General features: G+C 36.6%; 1 protein-coding gene across 1 annotated transcript in view; it reads right to left on the bottom strand.

Moving 5' to 3' along the window:
• The window catches only part of ALKBH8 (alkB homolog 8, tRNA methyltransferase), a gene marked incomplete at both ends in the record, with an annotated part of 37,091 nt that extends 25,716 nt beyond the window's left edge, over positions 1-11,375 (bottom strand). Inside the window, 6 exons of the mRNA XM_084249016.1 lie at positions 4,477-4,547; positions 5,646-5,750; positions 7,319-7,414; positions 8,082-8,213; positions 10,398-10,635; positions 11,247-11,375. Coding sequence (XP_084105142.1) covers positions 4,477-4,547; positions 5,646-5,750; positions 7,319-7,414; positions 8,082-8,213; positions 10,398-10,635; positions 11,247-11,375 — 771 coding nt within the window. The remainder of the gene's footprint in view (positions 1-4,476; positions 4,548-5,645; positions 5,751-7,318; positions 7,415-8,081; positions 8,214-10,397; positions 10,636-11,246) is intronic.
• Positions 11,376-22,365: the final 10,990 nt, after the last annotated feature.

The raw sequence follows: 22,365 nt of genomic DNA, 5'->3' as shown, positions 1-22,365 counted from the left end.
AAGAATGGATATGTTCATTATTTGATATGCTGAAGCTTTCACAAGTATACATTTACATATGTGCAGTTTATTTGTATGACAATTAAACCCCTATATACACCTATATATCTGTTTTTAAAAGAAACTGTTTGATGCAACTAAAACAGTGCCTGAAGAAAACATTCATAATCTAAAAATACTTATCAAGAATATTTTCCAGATTCTAAATTGATCAATTGGTGGGTAGTACAGGAAACCCAGGAAGAAGTTTGTTTTGTTTTGTTTTGTTTTGTTTTGTTTTGTTTTGTTTTGTATGGGAGAAAAGCATTGAGTAGCAAATGGAGAAGGCAATAAGATTTTCTTTTGAAAAGAGAAACTGTCTTCTAGAGAGTTGGAATAACCAGGACAAAAAATATCAAGGCGAGAAATATTTTCCTATCTTTCAAAATTGCCTGAGAATCTTGAATACAAACTCTTTTAAGAGACATCCATTTCACCAGAAATAGTAATTACAGCAGATTTTTAGTGCAACTAAGGGGCAAGTTTTCCCATTTTTACAACTTTTCATCCAATTCTTCTGTAAAGCATACCCATGTCCTGAATGCCTGTCGGTAACAGGAAACTCTCCAGTGTATTCATGCACTGCTAGTCTCACCAGCTGCACGACAAGTCAATTGTACATGTTCCCAACCCTCTTTGTACCAGCTGTGCTTGTTACTGTGATCATTTAATTATTAAATATTATGTAAAGCAGTGAAAACTAAGTAAGAAAAATAGGCTTTCTTCTGTATAAACTACGTCGAATGTTGTTGAAAGACTCAATAACAGAAGTCAATTGTTGAAACAGATGTGATAATCTCGTAATAAAATCTTGGAAGTAAAAATATGAAAACACAAAACCTGACAGTTAGATGACTTCAAAAGTATCTTGAAAATTTTGCTTCACTCTAAAGAAATGGAAAGTAGAAAGACAAGGTCAACTGTGGACCCTTCCAGAAAGGCCTTACATCAAAATATTGGCGAGTGAACTCATGTAAGTTAAAATAAAACCTTTGCAATGCATATATAGCTTTTATTATTATTTTTCCTCAATTTATGTGACTTTTCAATTAACAGCCAACTACTGGTTCTAATTGTATCTCCTAAATAAACTTCTACTACAGTTTTCTGCACTCAGTTGATAAATTTTATTCTAGATCTACAATATAACTGGTGTAATATATTACTGACCTGCTACAAAGTAAATGCAGAAATTCTAATGGAAAAGATAGAAGAATGCTCTGAGACTCCAAATATAGCAAAATGTTCTATGTTAGAATGTCACACTGTAAAATAGTGTTTGGAGATTGTTGGCTGAAATAGGTATGTCTCTTTGCCACTATCCTTCCAGTAGGAGCGTGAATAAAGGAGATCTACCTCCATACAAAGGAGATAAAGACTGCACTTTAAGAACTGCCAGCAGACTCTCATTTTCTCAGTTTACACAAGTGAACTTCACATTCATTAACACATTTTATTTCCATCACAATCTTTCCACTAGGAAAGAGATATTAATTCCACTTTATAAAAGAAATAAAGGGCTTTAAATATAGTATACTATTTTAAATAGCATAAGTTAAAATGTTTAGTAAATTTATTTCCAAATTACAAAGATTCACTTCCCCTCTAAAGCTATTTTTCCAAACAGAGTCTACAGTTCTTGTTATAACTCATAGCATGCCTTCTGGCTATCAGAAAGAAGCTTTAGCTGAAAACTCCATAACTTCAACTGTTTCAACGGTTACTGGAACCCAGCTGCCTTAGTGGGGGAGCCCGCAGGACAGTGGTGTCCTCTCCCCCTGCTGCTCCACAAGTCAATTGTGGCAGTTGCTCCTCAGAGCCCAGTAACGGCCTTTTCGTCAGTTGTGGCAGTTGCTCCTCAGAGACCTTTTACTTAACAGTGTACTTCCTGGATTGTCAAATGGACCAATGAGGGGTAAGCTATGAGCTGACTGGTACTAAATGGTCCAATCAGCTACAGGATTGAAAAATGGTCCAATCAGACTTGTGGGTGGGACACCCTGAAAGAGGATATAAGCCAAGATCAGAGGGAGCTGGGGAGAGCCAACACCAGCCCCTGAGAAGACAAACAGGAGAGACAACACCAGCCCCTGAAGAAAAGATGGTTCCAGCCTCTAAAGGAAGAACAAAGAAGGAGAAAACTCCATTTTGGGCCTCCAAAGAAGGTGTGCTATGAGTTATGACAAGAACTGTAGACTCTGTTTTGAAAAATAGCTTTAGAGGGGAAAAGAAGCATCCAGCAGCTGACCAGCTGACCTCCAAGGAGAAAAGAAAAACCGAAGATCTCTGATTACCTGACAGGAGCACCAAAGGCCCTGGGCGTGGTGCCTCAAAGAGCTGTTTGTTGTTGGGATGACCCAGAAACTCACAAAGAGCTGTTAACTCTGGGTGTCTCTGACGCCGCCTCTGCAGGACCAGCAGTGCCCATCACTACTGGCCGGTGCTGTCCCGCACTCCTGGTGACCAGTGGCGACTATCACTGATGCTGCCTGGGTGAGGCAGCCGCCACTTGTGGGTACAGTGAGCTTGTTATTTCCCCTGTTTGTAAATAATCCCCATGGCTGTTGTTCCTGGAGCCTGAGGTCTCTTGCAATTGTGCGCACGGGTGAGACCCCACCGTGACCTGTCCTTTTATCGGGCACTGTCCTTTGTTAGGCTATAGCCCTTGGTTTTGGTTTTTGACCTTTTGGCCTAGGGGGCTTTTTGGTGGCTCTCTGGTCTCAGAACCTGGGCAGGCGGGTGGCCATTTTGATCCTTCCATCCAGCCTCTTGCTTTGTTGCCCTCTGCCTATGCCCCTATTTCAAAACTGGTAACTAAAAATTACATGCCTCCAAGACTCCAAATGGAAATAACAAAGCAGATATTCAGTGCAACTAAAGGGCAAGTGTTCCTATTTTTACAACTTTTCATTAGAAACTACATAAAGGCCTTATAGGATAGTGGAGAAACATTTAGTCCCTTATTCCTCATATTCCCTAGAAGGAAAGTGAATTTCCAGGGGAATGAAAGTCTAAGAAGAACACGCCTTGCCTTTCTCTACTTCCTCACTTCCAACTCCCCAGGCAAGAAAGCACGCCTTAGCTAACTGGTAAGGTTTGATTAGTTCATATTAAGCTTAGTTGGCTGAGTACCCCCTCTTTTTCACATTCAGCTGGTTTGCAGAATCTAATGTGTGCTCCTTCATGTGCTATGATATAAGAGCAGCCCCTGCCTCTATGAGGGAGATCTTCAAGTTTTCTGGCTGTGCCAGCGACAAGGACAGTAAGTATATCTAATTCCAAACTGAAGTATTAAGTCAGCTGGCTACAGACCTAAAGTCACACTCTCCCACGTTTTCTCGGTAGTAAAGTTGACACTCTGCTCTCCACTTATCTTTTCTCTTTTTTCTCAATCATTCAGTCGGGAGAAAAAGGGAAAGATGTTTTTTACTGGTCCTCTAAAGCTACAAACCAGGATAAGAGGTAAAATAATAAGCCAGATAGAGAAAAGCTCTTTCTTTTCCTCCCCATCTTCATTATTTTTGAAAACATGTAATAAGAATCTACACATATGGTAGATAGGATAGTTTTGTCAAATCAGACCAACAGCACGGACTCTACAGTCACAATATCAGCATGATAGGAGCACAGCAAAGTTAAAAAGCAAAACACTAAAGGCCTACTGATGGAACTATACAAATGGGAAAAAAAATACTAATAAATAGTAGTATTTATTATTTGCCTCCAGGGACAAGTCAGATTTTGAAGCAACCTCTAGTTAGGCTAAATGACCTCATATTTTAAGGATCCTTCTAGGTTTAAAATTTTGATTTTTATCTAAAATTCTTCTGCAGTTTGCATGGTGCACTTTATTATTATATTATTATTTTCTTTTTCTCCCTTTTGGCTTTTTGTTGTTATTAAGTTATATTTATTTTGAAGTAATGTTGATTTAAAACACAGTATGTCTTGAGGAAATAAGTTTACACCTCTACAAATGCATGTTATTTCATAACTAAATCCTGCATGGAGTACTTTAAATCTTGTTTTTTATTTGAAATAGCTTATCGAAATTCCTAACAGGTGCATTTTACAATAGTTGTGGTTCTTTTCAATAGTCTGCAGCTACTATCTTTTGCCACAAGATGGCAATGCTGCTTCATTTGTTGCACCAAGGGAAATCTGCATTTAATTTCAAGTATATATATATAAAACATACACTATTTATATGTGTGTAAAAATTAAAGAACAGAGTTTGATGAACTGATGGATAAAAATTTGGACATCTAAAAGGAGAAGCTGTAATAATTTCATGTTTTGTAAGAAATAAAAATGACATTTTAATTTTCATTTTGAAATCTAATTTATTTGAATTAAAAAACATGGTAAGTCCTATGAAAATGGCAATATATACAGTAAGATATTAGTTCATAACTAGTAAAAAGGTTTGGACATTACCTCTGATCCCAAACTGAGAGAAATGATCTCATCCTCAAAAGAAGAATGTGTATCAATATGAGCAGGAATTCCTGAGATGGAAAAAAGAATAACCCATCACTTGATTTTTCCTTTTAGTAAATTTAAGACAACTCTACAAATAGTCTCATACTATTATTGTGACCATATTGTTTGACAATCAGGAATATAATTTTAGTTAAAAGGAAATAATTGGTGTGAATGCGATTAAATTAAACTATATCTCAACTAAAAATATCTTAACTTCTTGCCACTGGAGAGATGATTCTAAAATCAAGACTTGAGAGTCAGTGCCTAACTAGAACATTTACCCAGTCCCATTCCAAGAGGAAAATGTGAATGATAAGTAACAGTCAATTTTTCCCTCTTCAACAGGCATTCCCAAGTACTTTCAGAACAAAAGCAACTGCCAGGTGTGAAGTCTAAGCACATCAATAATTAAGATATGGCTTTTTCTGCCCATTCCTTGGTCTGTGTTAATTGAGCACCTATCAAGTAAAATGAACTTCTCTACCCCATAAGAGTATATAAAGCAGTAAGACATAGTCCCTATCCTCAAGGAGCTTCCAAGCCAATGGAAAAGTTGATGGGTAAATAATTATAATAAATGAAACATTATGACAAATGGCAGAAAAAATCCCACAATTCCTGCCATTAGCAAAAAATATCATCCTAGAATTGTCTTCCACATTCTTAACAGAAATAAGAGCAAGATGATTCAACCAATAGCCTTCATAAGGCTATCTTCCTATCTGTAAATTATTTGGTTTCTTCCATTATACATGTTTCTTATTTCTTGAAGCAATCATCTAGAGATAACTTAAGATTTTGTGTTATTATGTTAAGTTCCAGGGCTAAGATGGAGCCTACAATAACTTCTCTAAATAAAACGTGTAGAAGGGAACAAAAAAAGAGATCACAAACAGCAACTGTTTACTCTGTTCACATGTTGACATATAAATTCTTCAACATGGGGTCAACATGTAGATTTGCAAGGAATTAAACTCAACATAGGTAACAAACCTAAACAAACTAGTCTAAGAATTAGTTTGAGCTAAAAAAATAAATAATGCCTTTGATCCTAGAGAGTTACATAATCTACTGCAGTAAATGAAGTAGATGAGACAGGAATTTTTTAAAAAAATGCTTACCTTGCCCAGGTTCATATTGGTTTATAGTCAATTGATCAGGTTTATGTCTAATGAAACCTTCCTTTAACCACTTCTCCAAAATGCTATCACAAATGTCAGGAAGACCTGAAGTTAATAATCATAAAGGTTAAACATATCAAAAATATTTCCTTTGCAAGTTTTACATAAGAATAAAAAAAATCATTGTTATAAAAATCATGAAGTTTTAAATTTAGTGATCAGATCCAAATATATATAACTACAAGGCCTCAAGTAAAACAAAATTAAAAAAAATAAAATTTCTGAAGAGTCATAAAGTTATTTTATTGATTTTATCAAATCAAATGACAAAAAGAACAACCTTGCTGACAATTTTGGTATTTTGCAAAACAGTAACATTGTAAAATTTACTGTAGGGAATACTAGAAAACCCGACTGCTTCCTTTTTATTATTTTGAATTATTTCATTTACTTTAAATATAATTATTTAAAAGCATTTCCCTTAAAAAAGATACTTTCTAAAGTAGAACTAACTTTTATTGGAATTATGTTATTTCATGAGGAAAGGAAGTCTAAAGTAAGACCAAAGTAATTAAAAATTAGATAAATTTAACTTCAACAAAAATTATGCCAAAGGATTTACATACAGGATTACATGTACTAAATTCTTACTAATGAATTAGATATCCCATTGCCAAAAAAGACAAACAAAAAATTAGCAAAGATTACAAAAGGAATTCATAAAAAAGAAAATATAAAAATCTAACTAGTGATCAAGAAATTACAAAGCTAAAAGTTTTACAATATCACATGTTGGTAGGAATGGGTGGAAGAATGCACTCTTGTTGAGAATATGCTGGAACAACTATTTTAGGGGGCAATCTATCAGCATCTATTAACATAGTGAGATAAACATGACTGACCCAACTCTACTCTCAGAAGCAGTCTCCAGTGGAGCTCTTGCACAGTGCATAAAAAGGTGTGTACAAAGATATACACACTGCACTACTTGTAAAAGTTAACAAACTGGAAATAACCTAAATGTCTCTTCAAAGAGAACTAACTAAATCAGCTATTTAGAAAAGGCTTATAAATATTATGTTGGCTAATAAAATGAAAATCTAAAGATCTTCAAGACCTATCTTAAGGGAAAGGAACAAACTGGACTGATACATGTAACTACAGGAATATACAAGTTATAATAGACAATACAATACTGCATGTTAGCAACTTTCATAGATATCTATATTATGATGTAAACTCTTTTTTTAAAGGATTAGACAATACATACTAAGTTGTCACTTAGTACTATCCCAGTGAAGAAGTACTGGAGTGAGGACAATGTTCAAAAGGAACTTTAGCTTTATCTGTACATATGATGTTTTTACAGTAAAACTGGACTGTGTAGCTAATTAAAATGTTGCAAATTTAATCAACTGCTTTTAAAAATTTCCTACAAATGACAAATAAAACATACTCTCAACTCTGATAAACTTTTAACATATTGAATATTTTCATTGTGTTAAATATTAATTATTGTTAAATATTTATAAACATTTACATAAAATATAAATATTAAATATTAAAATTTGCTACAAATGGCAAATGAAACATATTCTCAACTCTGATAAACTTTTAATATATTAAATATTTTCTTCTGACCCAGTATTTATTATTTATTAGCAAACACTTACCCCCAGGTAATGGGTTATCTTTATCCACAGTGTTGTTCTCATAGCGGAATTCATAACCAAAATGCTTTACTCGTCTGTGTTTTAAGGATTTTTGAGCTGTGTGAAGAGAAAAAAAGAAACTATTTGTGAGAAAGAGTTTTATTTCTTCATGTTTCAAAGTCAACCTTTTGGTTAATGATTACTAGTGTTAACTTTTGTGAACTGCTTAATTATTGTCCTTGTCCTTAATAAAATTAACAAAGCTACCTCATGTCTGCTGTTCTTTCTGGCCTAAAAATTGTAAAAAAAAAAAAAAACACTTCAGGAGTTTTACTAAGCTAGTCTAAAAGAGTTGAACATGCTAAAGATCTGGAAAGAAACAGGCTAACTCTCATTTTCAAACATCACCAGGAGGTGCTTACCACATGCTGTGGCATGGGACTGAACCGCTCATTCCTCAGAAGAAATCTGCCTGGGGGTAGATCAGATCAAATGTGATACTGTAAGTTAAAAGGCTTATAAATGTTAGCCTACAAATGTTGGCTAATAAATATTAATCAGTTAGGAGTTAAAAATTGATAACTACAATATATAAATGTTATTTATTATTAATGCACCCAAGAGTTTTTGGTACATCTTGCCTAACACTATATTCAGGCTATTTTAACAATTCTGAAGAAACATGAAGAATTTTAATAAAACCAAAGGAGAAGGGCAAAAGAAGGAGCAGTACCATGGTACTCTGCAAAAACTTTTAAATAGCAGATTTAAAGGTTTTACTTACAATTTTGATTATCTATATTTTCTGCCCCGTTAATGCTTTCCAAAAGCATTGTCTCAACCTCAGGAGTAATAATTTCTTCCACTAGCCTGAGTCCTGGCGGTAAGGCTTGAACTTCCAGCTCCTTCCATTGTGCTGAGAAACCAAATTGAAATAGTGACAATTAAAATTTAAAGTTCCTATACAAATAATTCTGTTCAATACCATTTATCAGTTCATAAAACTGCCAACCTTCATTTCAGAATAAAGAACGCTAAAAGGCACACAACATATTAAAAGTATAAAAATAAAGACCAACATAAAAGTTATGGTACACTTTATTCACCGTAATTGCAAATGGCAAATAGAAGAGTATTTAGTTAAATTTACTTAAAAGAGTATGTACTTAAATTCTGTTTGAACACAATTGAGCCACTTTTTACATCTAAGAAACAAGGTTTCCCAAACAATATACAGTATGGCACTCTATTAAAAAAATCAGATTGTCTCCAAATATAGAAAACAAAAATTTAAATGCTCTTTTTACCTTTAGGTTCTTGAGACTAGCTCTTGCAAAATAATAGAAAAATATAAAAGAACATAAAACTTTCTAAGGAAATAAAGTATTACTACTATAGGAAGAACTATTTGGCATATATTAAAATAATTTAAGCCCCTGTGTCCTTCAAAGTTTTAGATAGGCACAGCTCTAGAAGGAAAAGAAAAAAGGAATTTATGATTAAATAATGGGAATACTGTAACTAATACTATTAGAGATCTGAGCATTCATGTTACAAACATGATTTCTGAGGCTTTTCTGACAACTTCATGTTTGAATGATTAAATATAAAAATTGACAAAAAACACATACCTACTATATTTTATTAATATTTCAAAAATATACAAAAGTATATTTTTAATTTACCAAGTATTTATTTTGTGCCAGATATTATATTATTTCTTTAAATTATATAGGGAAAACTCTTGGAAGAATTATTTGAAGGCATATAAATTACATATAAGAAATTCATATTTAGTTTCATAAATGTAGTTTTTTTTAAAAAGAATCAAAAATACCTCATATTTGTTATTCAGTGACTATCTGGTAGTAGAAATTAAAACAAGTATCTAAATATTGCCACCATTCTATTCTTTATTCATTTTATTCTCTATTCACTCTACTCTGTATTTATTCCTATTAAAAAGTATTTCCAAGGTTATAAACAGGATTACAAGTCTTAAAAGTACACCTGCATCTAATACAGAATTTCAAATAAAGAACACTCTAAAATTCACTTTCTGCAATTTCTTACAGTGTTCAATATAAAGCATAGAGGAAAAAAAAACAAGGGCTGTTTTTCTGATTAGAACATACTCCCAAAATATTGTTTTCAAAAACTGATCACAAATATATAAAACATGTAGATATTCTAATTTTTAAACTCTAAAGCTTAATTCAGATTTAAAATTTAATACATAGAGACAGTGAGAATTCTAATTTCTAAATATATCTTTACAAGAATCTTCAAAAGTTTCCTTTGAGTCTTATTTTACAAAACATAAAATTGATCAGATTACACTCACCTACCCACTGCTAGGATATCTAAAAAGGACTCATAATTGCCCAAACGGGTGGCAAATAAATACAACAGAGATTAAATGGCTAGATCAAGGTTCATCTTAACACATTTCATTTCCATGGGAGAGTGGTAAAAAGATGTAATAATCCCTGGAGCAAGTCTATAAGTCAGTATATAGATCTTTTATTTAATTAATTTAAGCTATTATAAAAATTCAGCTCTACAATCACACTATCATATTGGACAGCACAGAAATGAACATAACCATCATCTCTCAGCCATCAATTTGACAGCATCACTAAAAAGCTTTAGGGCTTTTTAGTAGCTAAAGGTATTTCTCCAGAAATAAGAAGCTTGGCACATAATCATTTGAATCACAGTGAATTCTAAAGTGATTAATTGAAAGTTTCTGGGTAAACACTGTGAAATAAATTAGAGAGCTCAGTCCTCAGCACTAAATTTTGAAAAACACAATTAGGTAGCAGGATTCCAAAATAAGTAACATGCATAACTAAGTACTTTGTTAGGTTAGTGGGGCCAGCTCCTGAAAGACAGGCTATGCTCACCACCTCTGAACATTCAACTACTAGCACCAGACCTGGCACAATAAGGCACTTAAAGAGTAATTGTGAAATGAAAAGGGGCTGCTTAGCAGATGTCTTATTTTGCTTCACAATATCTAGACCTCCCACCTTAGGTAAAAAAAAAGAAAACTCACACAAAAGCAAGAACTATTTTTAAAAAGATAGCTGTATAATACCTTTTTCCACAAAATTCAAGTACAGAATGATCTTCTGGTCTAAATCATTCACTATTTCTTTTCCATTGAGGGTAATATAAGCTTTCTTGGATTCTTCTGTAGTTTTATATCTGACAAATGAGTAGGGTTTATTGGGTGGCATTAGGAGAGCATCCACTTGTCCACATTTCTCTAAAACCGGAAGCAGCAGGTTCCTACTTATACCATTACCCAAACCTCCATTGGCAACAGCCAGGCTCTTTAAAAAAAAACAAAACAAGAAACTAACATGAGCAATTTATAGTAACCTGCTTAATTTTAAATCGGAATTTAAAATAAGATTAAATTTGCACAGACATATAATTATAAAAAGATGTTTTTCTTATCACTTCTCACAACCTCTGTAAGAAAAAGAAAGCAAGTTACACCTGGGAAGAGATGAGGGCAGGCTACATCAGTTCCCTCTTCTGAATGCCTCACAGACTAGGTGTCTCTTGGCTGACACAGTAAAATACGTACAGACATATTAATTCCGATCTATTACCTATTCCATTCCTTTTAGAAGAATTTGGCTTAAATTCCCTAAAATCATTAACATTTAACTAAATTAAATATGTGTCTTTTACTACTAAATTTAAATCTCTAGCAGCACAATACTCATTCCTGAACTACAACACAGAAATGGAAATTCAAACTATACTAGGCTACGGCCAATGCAAAGTGAACAAAGCCATTATAGGTATATTTAATGTGAATGTAACAGATGACTGAAAAATTAGACTTCTCTGAGCAATTATTAACAAATATCAATATAACACATTAACATGGCAACATATTTACATTCAAGTGGTAATAACAGTTTTAGGTCACCTGAGTGGCATAGGACACGGTCTCAATGCTTTCATGTCTCAGCAACGTATGCCTGGCTTTAATCTGTTTCCGAAAGGACTTCTTCTCAGTTTTGTTGAGTTTGTAATTACTTTGATGATTGCTCTCCATGGCAAAATAAAATACTGCAAAATAAAAAAAGGACAAAATGTCAGCCTTAGAGTTCTGAAGAGATAGTTAAAATGATGCTATTGATATTTTTTATCCTATGCAAGTATTTCTACATGAAACTTTCTGAAAATTCTTATTGTACCTTTTGCCAACCAAGAAAAGCGAACATACACAATAAAGGATTATCTAAGGAGTTAACAAACAAGCAAGAACATGAAATGTCTAAAAATCATTCCAGTGCTTAAGCTCTATTATATGAGTTACTTTACCCACACAAGAACTTTTCCTTTACTTACGAAATCCTAGTTAAATGTGGTGCAAATTTCACAAAAATAATGTGAAACAAAAAATTTCACAGAATACATAGTATATTACCTGACATACAGTCTTTACATGTAATTCAAAACATGTAAGTCAGTCACAATTGTTTAGAAATATATATAGCAAAATGCAAAGAACAGCAACGAAATGAAAAACAAAAATCCAGGAGAGAAGTTATTCCTGGGGGAGGGAAATGAATGTAATATGAAAGGGGCACAAAGAGGCCTCAGAGGTATTTCTTAAGCTAATTAGGATTTTGTTTTATTATGTTTAAGCTGTACGTGTTATCTATTTTTATATTGATAATTTTTTAAATAACAGAAATAAGAATACCACATAAATGGGCTTTCACTTTATTGAAATACATCCATTGGCAAGCAGTTACTGAGTGCTTTCCCAAAAAGGCCTTCACACTAGCCCAATCAGCACTATATCATCCATCATTCCAGGAGTCTATTTCGCATTGTTCAAAGAATTAATACAATTTGCAATAATTCATTTGCTAGCTTACCTCCCCCAGGAGGACATAAAGTCTAAGAAAGCAACATATAGTTGGTGCTCAATGAAAATTTGCTGGAAGTATAAATGCACACAGGTGAGCACACACCTACAATCTAATTTATGCTTTCAACAAATTTTTGAGTTAGGAAAGCAGAGAAACACTAAACAATGAATGTGACACATCTTCATATAATTAAATGTTAATGGCACACTTTAGGTGTGACATGAATAAGAAAAAAATAAGATCAATGTTATCTGAAAAAGTCTAAGATGACACCAAAACAGAAGTGGACCTGAATCAAATACCAAAGGATGAGAAGAATATAGTCATATGGAGGGATGATATCCAGTGAAGCAATAGAGAGCAGGAGCTGAAATCAGAATGAATGTGTTTGGCAACAAGAGGCAGGCATAATTTTTTAGAGCAGAAAAAGTTGGCTGACCCACCAATCCCCTCTCCACCACTTGAAAATCTTCAGTTAGCAAATAAAATAAATTTAGGAGGTTAAATAAAATCATATTCCAAAAAAAGTTCAAAACAGTCAGAAGTCTAACTACTAATCTTTATGAATAGAAGGAAAATGCTAAGCCTTTGAAAGAATCCAGCTGGTAATCCAGCTTAACTACCACAGAGGGTGCATGTGACAGAGCATAAGGCTAGTAAAGAAGCTGGCTGGGCAGCAAGGGAAGGAGGAATTAACCTGCAAGAGAACTACAGTAACCTGCCTGACAAGTAGCAATGCAGGCCTGAACTTGGGGGGGGCGGGGGGGGGGCGGGAAGGGGAGGAAACAAGAAAATGCGAAGAGAGAGAAGCATAAGAAAAGTTCAAGTAAAGTCAGCAGGTCTTGACGACAACTCACATGATGGAGGGAGGAGTCACAGGCCATTAACTAAGAGTACTGAGGGAGAGTGACATCATTTTTCAAAACTTCAAACTCAGGAAGAAGGTGAGAAAAAGTACTTCAGGAAAGCAGGTAATGAGTCAGGTTTAGGATAAAATATGCTTGAGGAATATGTGGCAGTGTCTGGCTGGGAGATGACAATATAGAGTGGATAAGCATAATGTTAGAGAAAAGCTTTAGGAGTCCTTATTAGACATGAAGGGGAGAGTTCAATGGCTATTTTCAACATTACACTAATTCCTTGTTCCAACATCTGTTCCTTTCCACAGCACGGGACTATAAGCTCTTTGAGAACAGAGATTAAGTCATATTTTTCTTTGTGTTCACAGAAATTTAACAGTGAATAGGGGTCCAAGTTCTAGGTTCAAATCTCAGCTCTACCACCTATTAGCTATATGACCCTGTGTGAGTTAATTATTGCCTGTGTGTTTCACATTCTTCATCTTTGAAAGAGGGGTAGTAGTGCCTATTCTCAGCTCATAACAACTCCATCCAAACCTGCACTAAGAAAGGTGACCAAATTCTAATATGGTTTCTAGCAGCATTAGGCCTAGTCCCTAGGATGATCCCAACTTCTTAAAATGCCTGAGAAGGCACAAACCTTCAAGGAAATTTTAATATTTGTTCTAGCAACACCCGAGGCTCCTGACCTCCATTTCTTAAAACATATATTTAAAAGGGCTCACAATTAGGAGTGGGTATCTCTTGCAACTCAGAAAAGTCTCTCCTTGAAGAGCTGAAAGTCATTCCTTCAATAATTTGAGAAAACTCCATACTGTTTTTTATAGGGGCTGAACCAGTCTATATCCCCACTGACAGTGTATGGTTCCCTTTTCTCAACACCCTCGCCAACACTTGTTGCCAGTGGTCTGTCTGATAAGGCTCATCCTCACAGGTGTGAGGTGGTGTCTCACTGTGCTTCTGCTTTGCATTTCCTGATGTTAAGTGATGATGAGCATTTTTCATGTGCCATCTGTATGTCCTCTTTGGAGAAGTGTCTATCTAGCTCTTCTGCCCATTTTTTGATTGGGTTATTTGTTTTCTTTTAGTTGAGTTGTATGAGTACTTTGTATATCTTGGATTTCAGTCCCTTGTCAGATGTGCAAATTACCTTCTATTAATTTTAGGTATAGTTTATTTCCCTGTGCAGAAGCTTTTTAGCTTGATGCAGTCCCAATTATTTCTAAGCATTTATTTCTTAATATAACTAAGCATTTATTTCTTAATATGTCACATGAGCAAAGTCTAAAGACTACAGACACAAAGAAATGAGAAAGACAAGATCTTTTGTTTTTCTTGCTGTTGGAGATAAATCCACAAAGACATCACTGAAACCAATGTTGTGGAGTGTTTTGCCTATTTTTTCTTCTATGTATTTTATAGTTTCAGGTCTTACATCCAAGTCTTTAGTTATTTTGAGTTAATTTTTGTGTATGGTATACGAGAGTAGTCTAGTTTTATTCTTTTGCATGTGGCTATCCAGTTTTCTCAACACCATTTATGAAGAGGTTTTCCTTTCTCCTTTTTTGTAGATTAACTCTTGGCCCTTTTTTTTGTAGATTAACTATCCATATAAGAAATGTAATCACTTGGGACAGATAGGCCCTCTGTCTCCAAAATCTGGAGGAGGACACAACCCTAACCTTCAGCAGCTGCCTGCTAGCAAACACAGCTGGCCTAGTGGCATTTCCACACCACAACTTTGTGTTTTTTCACATTACTGATTCTACGACATTCCCACTCTTGACCCCTCCACATTTTCCCCTTTAAAAACCCAAATCACTTCTGCACAAATCAGAATAGAAGTGAGCTCTTTTGTATCAGTAGTTACCAAATAAAATGTCTGATTGTGTGAATCTTTGACACTACTCACAATTTTGTAACAGGATTAAATACATCTATTACTATTACTACTAGTTTCCAGAAAAACCAGATCAGAATGGCTTAAGAACCAAAAAAAAATCAGGACCCTCAAAGGAACTATCTTATTGCCAATCTATTCTAAGATCATACTTGGAACAGCATCTTTTCAGGAAGCAATGGAGAACAAGAACAGCTGTGTAAATGGGGTGATCCCCAGAGAAAGGGGAGGTTCCAGGTTCCCGTCCCCACCCAGAGTAGGGTAGAGCTGAGCAGAGAGGAGAAGCAGGAGAAGACAAAAAAGAAGGAAGAGGGGAGATGAAGAGGAAGACCTGGAAGTACTTTGAGTGGAGAGACATGTGAAGTTGCCACTTGCTTCTCAGCCTTGGTCTTGTACCAGGGCCTTGGGAAACATGGAAGGAAACACTTGAAATAGACGTGGGTGAGAGACCTGTGGGGAGGCTAACAATGGCAGCCTTTACCTTTACCTTTATCTTGATTTTGATTTTGCTCTTTTCCTTCCAGACTTGCCTGGCCCTTCTGCCCCTTTCTTGTGGGTTCCACCCAGAAGGTGCCTTAGACTTGTGACAAGTTTTTAGGTCTCAGCAGTCCTGTTGTGGGTCAACCCTGTTTGGCTGAGCATTTACCCATGAGGGGATGGGTAACTTTGGGTGTTTCATCTGAAAACTATTTCAACTATATTCTCTCTTCTTTCCCTTCTCTTCTCTGTATTGCACACTAATTGTATTGAATTTAATTTCTACTGAAAGTCGTATGTGTTACAGAATGTTTTGTCTTGATGCGGTGGATGGCATCTATTTAGAGCAGGTAGGTTTGGGGGTCCCAAAGTACCCCTCATTCCACCCTGTAACAAATGAATTAAGCATTTATTTCTTAATATGTCACATGAGCAAAGTCTAAAGACTACAGACACAAAGAAATGAGAAAGACAAGATTCAGAATAGATCCTTTTAAAAGACTGGCACTAAGGGCCCAGCACCAGCAGATGGAGCCTCACAATTACATTTCTGTTATCCTCTTTCCCTTCTCCTTCCCTCAGCTATGTGATATTATTGCATGTGAATAAAGCCATATCCAAATAACTCTGGAGGTTCATTTGTTCCCCTTTCTAGTGAGGTAGCAAAGCCTTTGCCCAGAAGGTCTGAAATTCCTCAACAAAGAATAGGCTCATACCAGCTGCTCAGATTTGAGATGCCCCCTTCCTAACAATACTACTTCACTCGTCAATTAATGTCCACTGTTGCACAAATGCTCGGATGCTCCTTGCCATAGTATGGGAGCATTATGGGTTGTTACAGGAATGAAGTCATTATTTACTAGAATCCTGGCCAGACTGAATCCAGTCTAATCATACACACTCCCTACAGGATAACAAGAGTTTAGCGATGTCACATGCCCTGTTAGTAAGTTTAACCCCAATATATTGTCCTAAACAGTAACAGTATGTGTATCCGTGCACTTCTTTAACAACAGAGAGTCTATAATGAACCAAGAAGTATAGCCAAATGTTCCCGTGCTTGTATGTAAATCATTATAGCAAAGATTAAAAAGAATTTAATTCCTATGAAATGAGGCCTAATTATAAAGTATAACACAAGTATACAGAGTGTACATGTAAATCTCTAGGACATATAAGAAATTATATGTATTTACTAGTAAGAACTAAGTGACATGAGTTGCCTCTAAGATGAGGAAATGGGTAGCTGGTGTGCAAGAGGGAGTTTTCTTTTTTGGTAACTTGAATTTTGTAGCTATTCAAATAGCATTACCAAAAAAAATAAATAAATAAAATGTTAAATGATTAGAAAAAATGAACTCCATCATTTTATATCACTCCATTGTAACTCTTGAAAAACACATACTGCATATGTGTTTTTAATTGTGTTCTCGTTAATTTGTTGATTCTGTCTTCCTTCTCTAAGTTACAAGAAAAGTAGGTTCTAGGAAAGTAGATTTTGTCTATATTTCCACTCCCTAGCACTCAGAACCTAGAACAGGATCTAGCACCTAGTAGTCACTCAATAAACCAACCCTAAACTTGCCATCTTATCTCCTAAAACTCTTCTTGTCAGAATTCTAATTTGCTGGCTCCCTTCGTGTGTTGATTAATTACTGCTGTTTCTCTCTCTTCAGTTTTCACATTGCATTAAAATTGCCTCTGTGTGTCATGCTCACACAGAAGACCATCACCTACTTAATGGTCTAGACTTCAATGTCTGATATACAAGCAGGCACTCGGTAAAGTTTTGTTTAACAGAATCAAGCAAAACCAGAGATCCAGGGCTTGGGGAATTACTCGAAGAAAAGCACAGGAAGATTCAACAGTGTGCTCTCAGGCCACCAGTGAGAGCTCCCTAACGCCCTCACACCACTGCCCGGCCCGGGAACATAAAAATGTCAGAAGGGCACAGTAACACTCCTCAGGTTGCAACCGCCAGTTCCCAACCCCGGAGGAAACAAAAGACTGACTCAACACCATGTGAACACAGGCCCGAACACAAACGCGGGCACTCAAAACACTGTCGGGAACACCCACCAGACAGGCACCTTACCGCCCAGGCACCGCCACCAGATCATCGCCCGGCCATCACTCCTCGCCTTCGGGGCTCAGTCCCACGCTGGTGGAACAGATGAAAAAAGACGGAAGAGCCCCAAAGAAAGCGGCGACCTGCAGTCATCATGCCTGGCAGTACGTAGTGTCACAAACCTCCGCCTCGGCTCAGGCTGGGTTCTCACCGCACGGATGCTCTCGCCTTCGCTAATCTTTCCACTCTATCCCACAGAGCGGCTCCTCACCGCACCTGGGCGCAGCCATGTTGGGGAAACCTGCACTACATTTCCCGTGAGCCTGCGCGGCGACGAGCGGCGCTCCCACAACCCCCTTCGGCGCCCAGCTCCCCACGTCCACTCTTTATTGGCCGAGTCTTAGGCCAGTGAACTGCTCTCCATAGCAATGAAAATGCGGTCGTCTTATTTGGGGGCGTAGTAAGAGTTGGAAGTGAAGGTTGTTTTTTTCGGTAGCCCCCCCCGCAAATTGGACACAGTCAAAAAGGTGTGTGTGTCCCTCGGTCAATTTATAACGTCCCCATGACCACCCCTCCATCCCTCGATTCTTTCCTCCTGAACCCTGTAGGGCAGTGGGCGAGGGCCTGGCGTCCGAAAGATGAGCTCGCACAGCGGCAGGGAGGAAGGGGACCATACCTGCACATGCCAGGGGCATGGTGAGTACCTTAGAGTGACGGGAAGATGAGTGGAAGACAGTTGAGGGAAGTAAGACAGGAAGGGGGGCTTCCTGTGCCAGATTCTAGGTTCGTTGTGTTACGCCTAAGAAGTCCATGGAAGAGACGGAGTGATGTGACCAAAACTTCGGGTGGAGGGTGGAGGGGGAGAGACTTAAAAGATTTTTGAACAGAATAGTGCAGTGCTAAAGTAAAGTAACACTATTAGCTGGGACACCATAATGACAGGAAAAGGGAAAAGATTTGGTGACATCAGAAAAAACGCAGGAGATGCCCATAAGCACTGGGTACAGTCAGAAGCGCGGGAGGATGAGAGAATTCACCAGAGCCAGAGCAGGGAGCAGAGCAGGCAGAAGGACCGAATACACTGCTGAGGGGAGCAGCCGGCGGGGCAGGAGGGGTCTGTACACCATGTGGGACCCTCGCCGGCTGCACCGGTACTGCAGAGGCTGCGGGCAGTTTTGTATATACACTAAATACTTTCAAAAACTTTCCAAAAGGACTTTCTATGATCATAGAAATGTTTTCTAATAATATCTAAGCCACATGTGCTTGGGAACATTTTATATGTGGCTAGTTCAGTAAAGAACTGAATTTTGAATTTTTAAATGTTATTTAATTTTAATTCATTTAAGTGTAATTAACTGCAAGTGACTAGTGGCTACTATTGTAAAATTTCCCCTTATCTGCTATTAACAAAATTGATTTCATCCATATCCACTTGGCTTAAGGGTACTGAAACTTACAATTTGTGAATTTGTTAGTCTCCATGAAACTTATTTGTGTTAATTCACTTTATACGTTCTGATTGCTTGTTTTCAGGGTTTTTCTTTACCTTATGTCCCTCTGCCCACAACTAAATGAAGGCAATCCTTCAGGTTTTATGTTTGACCCTTTTCATTTATTCTACAGTCTTGCCCTATCTGGCTCTCCAGTCTTAAAATAATTATATGAGTAACTCCCTAATCTTTATCTTCAGCCCTGCCTTCCCTTTCTTTAGTGGGAAAATAGTATTTGTATTGGAGTATGACCTGAAGTAGGAAGTACAAAACAGTATTTAGCTATTGAGATTGACGTGATAATTAAATGTCATGCACAAAGTAGCTGTTAAATGATTCCTCATTCCTTTTCTACTCTTCTGCTCCTGAGTTACAAGCCCAGATTTCCAATCACTTGCTGCCATTGCTGACTCCATATCTTTAGCAAAAGGTGAATACATTTAAAATTTTGCATGCATTCCTTTTCATGCAGGCCCTTCTTTTTTGTTTGGAAGACTGCATGGATCATTTCTCCTAGAAAAGATGACTTGAAGTAATTTTGATCTGCATTATGACCTTGTTTCATTCATTTTATAATTCCAGTGTCTTTTATAGTCTTGTAACAATAAAACTTAAGTAATGTTGAACTAAAAAGAAACTTAATTAGAAGATAGAATTCATCTTCACCAATGCTAAAAACCTTACACTGTAGTATTTTTTCAAAAGTATTAAATACTAAACTAATAATATTAGTAAAATCCTAATCTCACCTTCATGATGCAAAGTTAGCCAGATTTTTCTATAAAGGACCAAATAGTGAATATTTCTAGCTTTGTGTCCACATTTATTCTTTGGTCACATATTCTCCTTCTTTTTCTTTTCTTGGTTTTGTTTTTTAACACCCTTTAAAAATGTGAAAACCTTGGGGAGGGAGCACAATGGGCTATGGTGGCAGACTATGGAAGTGAAATTAATGGGACTGCTTTAGGCCAGTCATGATTCACTCCATGCAACTAGGATGAATCCCATCTTCCCTGAGATCAAGAGACCTTGATAGACTGTACTCTTATCTGGAAAAGGGAAAAACTAGGATTCTATTAGCAAGAAAAAGTCAAGAACAGCTGTTGGGTAGTCAGTTAATAGTGTGTTCCCTCCCCCCAAAAAATAATAATAAAAAACAAAATTAATAGGCAATTATAAATCAGAGACATTCTTCAGGGGAGGGGGAAGGAAGAGGGATCAAAACGGGAGGGGAGAGCACAAGGGACTATGGTGATGGTGCACCAGTGAACTGGTGGTGGGAAAATTTTACAGGGACTACACCTGAGAGAAGAAATCAAATATTGTACAAAAATGAACAATGATGTAAAATATATGTAAATAAATACTTTTTAAAAAATAGTGTGTTCCGTATGGAATTGGATACTTCTTTCTGGCTGGTTTATCAGAATATGATCTATTTCAAAATCTAAGAGATGCTAGAAGGATGAACACTCATCAGCTAATGACTCAAAAGTAGAATTCTAACAGTTGTATTTCTATTCCAAGACTCTTCAGTCAGAAAAGATTGAAATAATCCTGAAAGGTGTTACATTTTCACTATGGTTCCACAATGATACCATTGCACTACAATTTCAAATTCAACTTTTATACTTAGAATGTTCCTAATTGTCCTTCCCCTTTCACGCACCCCTCCTTCCCCTTTTGCCCCAGGCCTTTCATTTCTGACTTCCTTCTGGTTGTTCTTCCACTTGTCACCAGTGTACTAATTTTGCTTTTTTTTTCCCCATTCATGTTTTAAAGAAAAAAAAAACTTTCATTTCTCAGTCTTTCCATTTATTCTTTCACTACTTATGTTACCCCTTCAGGGTAAATGAGAAATCTGTATCATTTCCTTCTCAAACTTTTGTCTTCTCTGCTATTTCCTGGGTTGCTGGCTTCTTGAAACTCCAGCAAGAATTCATTATGTAAAGCCAGTTGATGTTCACTGTGACATTTTAAGGCTGAATGCATTATTCATGCTGTGGTGATAAAAATTCAATGAAAAGTTTGCAGTTTTAGAAGTCGTATGGTGAAAGTATTCGCTGTGCAGTAATTAGAGACAACAGTAACGGCCAAAAACAGATGAAAAGTGAAGAGGCCAGCCTTTAATTGGTAATACAAAACATAAAAGTCTGCTTGGAGGATTTTTTTGGTCAGTTGCAAAACATAAAATTGTAGCTGTAAAGCATTAACCTCCCCCAGATGGTTTGCTGATTCTTGAGACAAAAGACCTACTTAAATCCTAGAATACTTTTCTCTACAACATTTTTCACATAGAAGAGAATAAAAAGTAGACAATTCAGGATGCATCGTAATATTCAAGGTGGCCAGAGGAATGGGTTTTTAAAGACTATGATAAAAGAAAGCAATTTTTAGAAAACTCCACAAGAAAAAAATCTCTTAAATCTTTATGAAAATGTCATTGTAAAAATGTCTTGCTAATGTAATGGCTTCCTACCATCATTCATCTCTTCAAGACCCCAAGGTAACAAAGCTGGCAAGCTTCCTCATTAACTACACTGGATATAGATCCATATTCCATAGGTTTGATAAGATGCTCTTAGCTTTTACTTCCATTATGGCTAACCAAGACCTCATATTAGTAGCATCAATTTTACCATTTTGTGTTGGTTTCTTGTGCTTGAATTATTTCTAGTCATCTTTGCTGTATCTTTGGGGATACAGTCATCTTTAGGGATTTAGAATTTTCTAACCCACTTGTCTTATTTTACAAAAATGGTTTTTGAGGGCCTCCCTGGTGGCGCAGCGGTTGAGTGCTGGGTTGCGAAGCTGCCCACAGCCTCTGCGGCGCCGGTTCGATCCCGGCTGCTCCCCGGCCACCAGAGGAGGGTCCCACGTGGTGTGCAGACTCCTGCCGCCCGCTGCTCCCCTCAGCAGTGTATCTCGGTCCTTCTGCCTGCTCTGCTCCCCACTCTGGCTCTGGTGAATTCTCTCACCCTCCTGCGCTTCTGACTGTACCCAGTGCTTGTATAAATAAATAAATAAATCTTTTTTTTAAAAAAATGGTTTTTGAATTATATAAGCATTTACCTGGCACAAAAAGCACCTTGCTTTAAAGCAAAGAATGGAGAGTGCCAGAGACAGCTCCCCTGACTGCCAACTCCCACCCCACACCTTTAAGAGCTCCTCTCAAAAATCCATGACCTAATGAAAGTTCCAGTGTATTAAAGTTGAGTAAAGATTTACTTGCTTTGAATTAAACTGTAAGTAGAAATTTCCAGCATATTCTTCCAGATATCCTACGTTGTACATACGTCACCTCAGAGATCACTGTACTAGGACTGGAATCTCAAAGGGCAGTCCTTAGATTAGCTGCATGACAGT

The sequence above is a fragment of the Talpa europaea genome (assembly GCF_964194135.1).
Source record: "Talpa europaea genome assembly, chromosome: 12".
NCBI classification, from domain to species: Eukaryota; Metazoa; Chordata; class Mammalia; order Eulipotyphla; family Talpidae; genus Talpa; species Talpa europaea.
The sequence above is the reverse complement of the archived record's forward strand: the minus strand, read 5'-3'. Positions and strand labels throughout refer to the sequence as shown.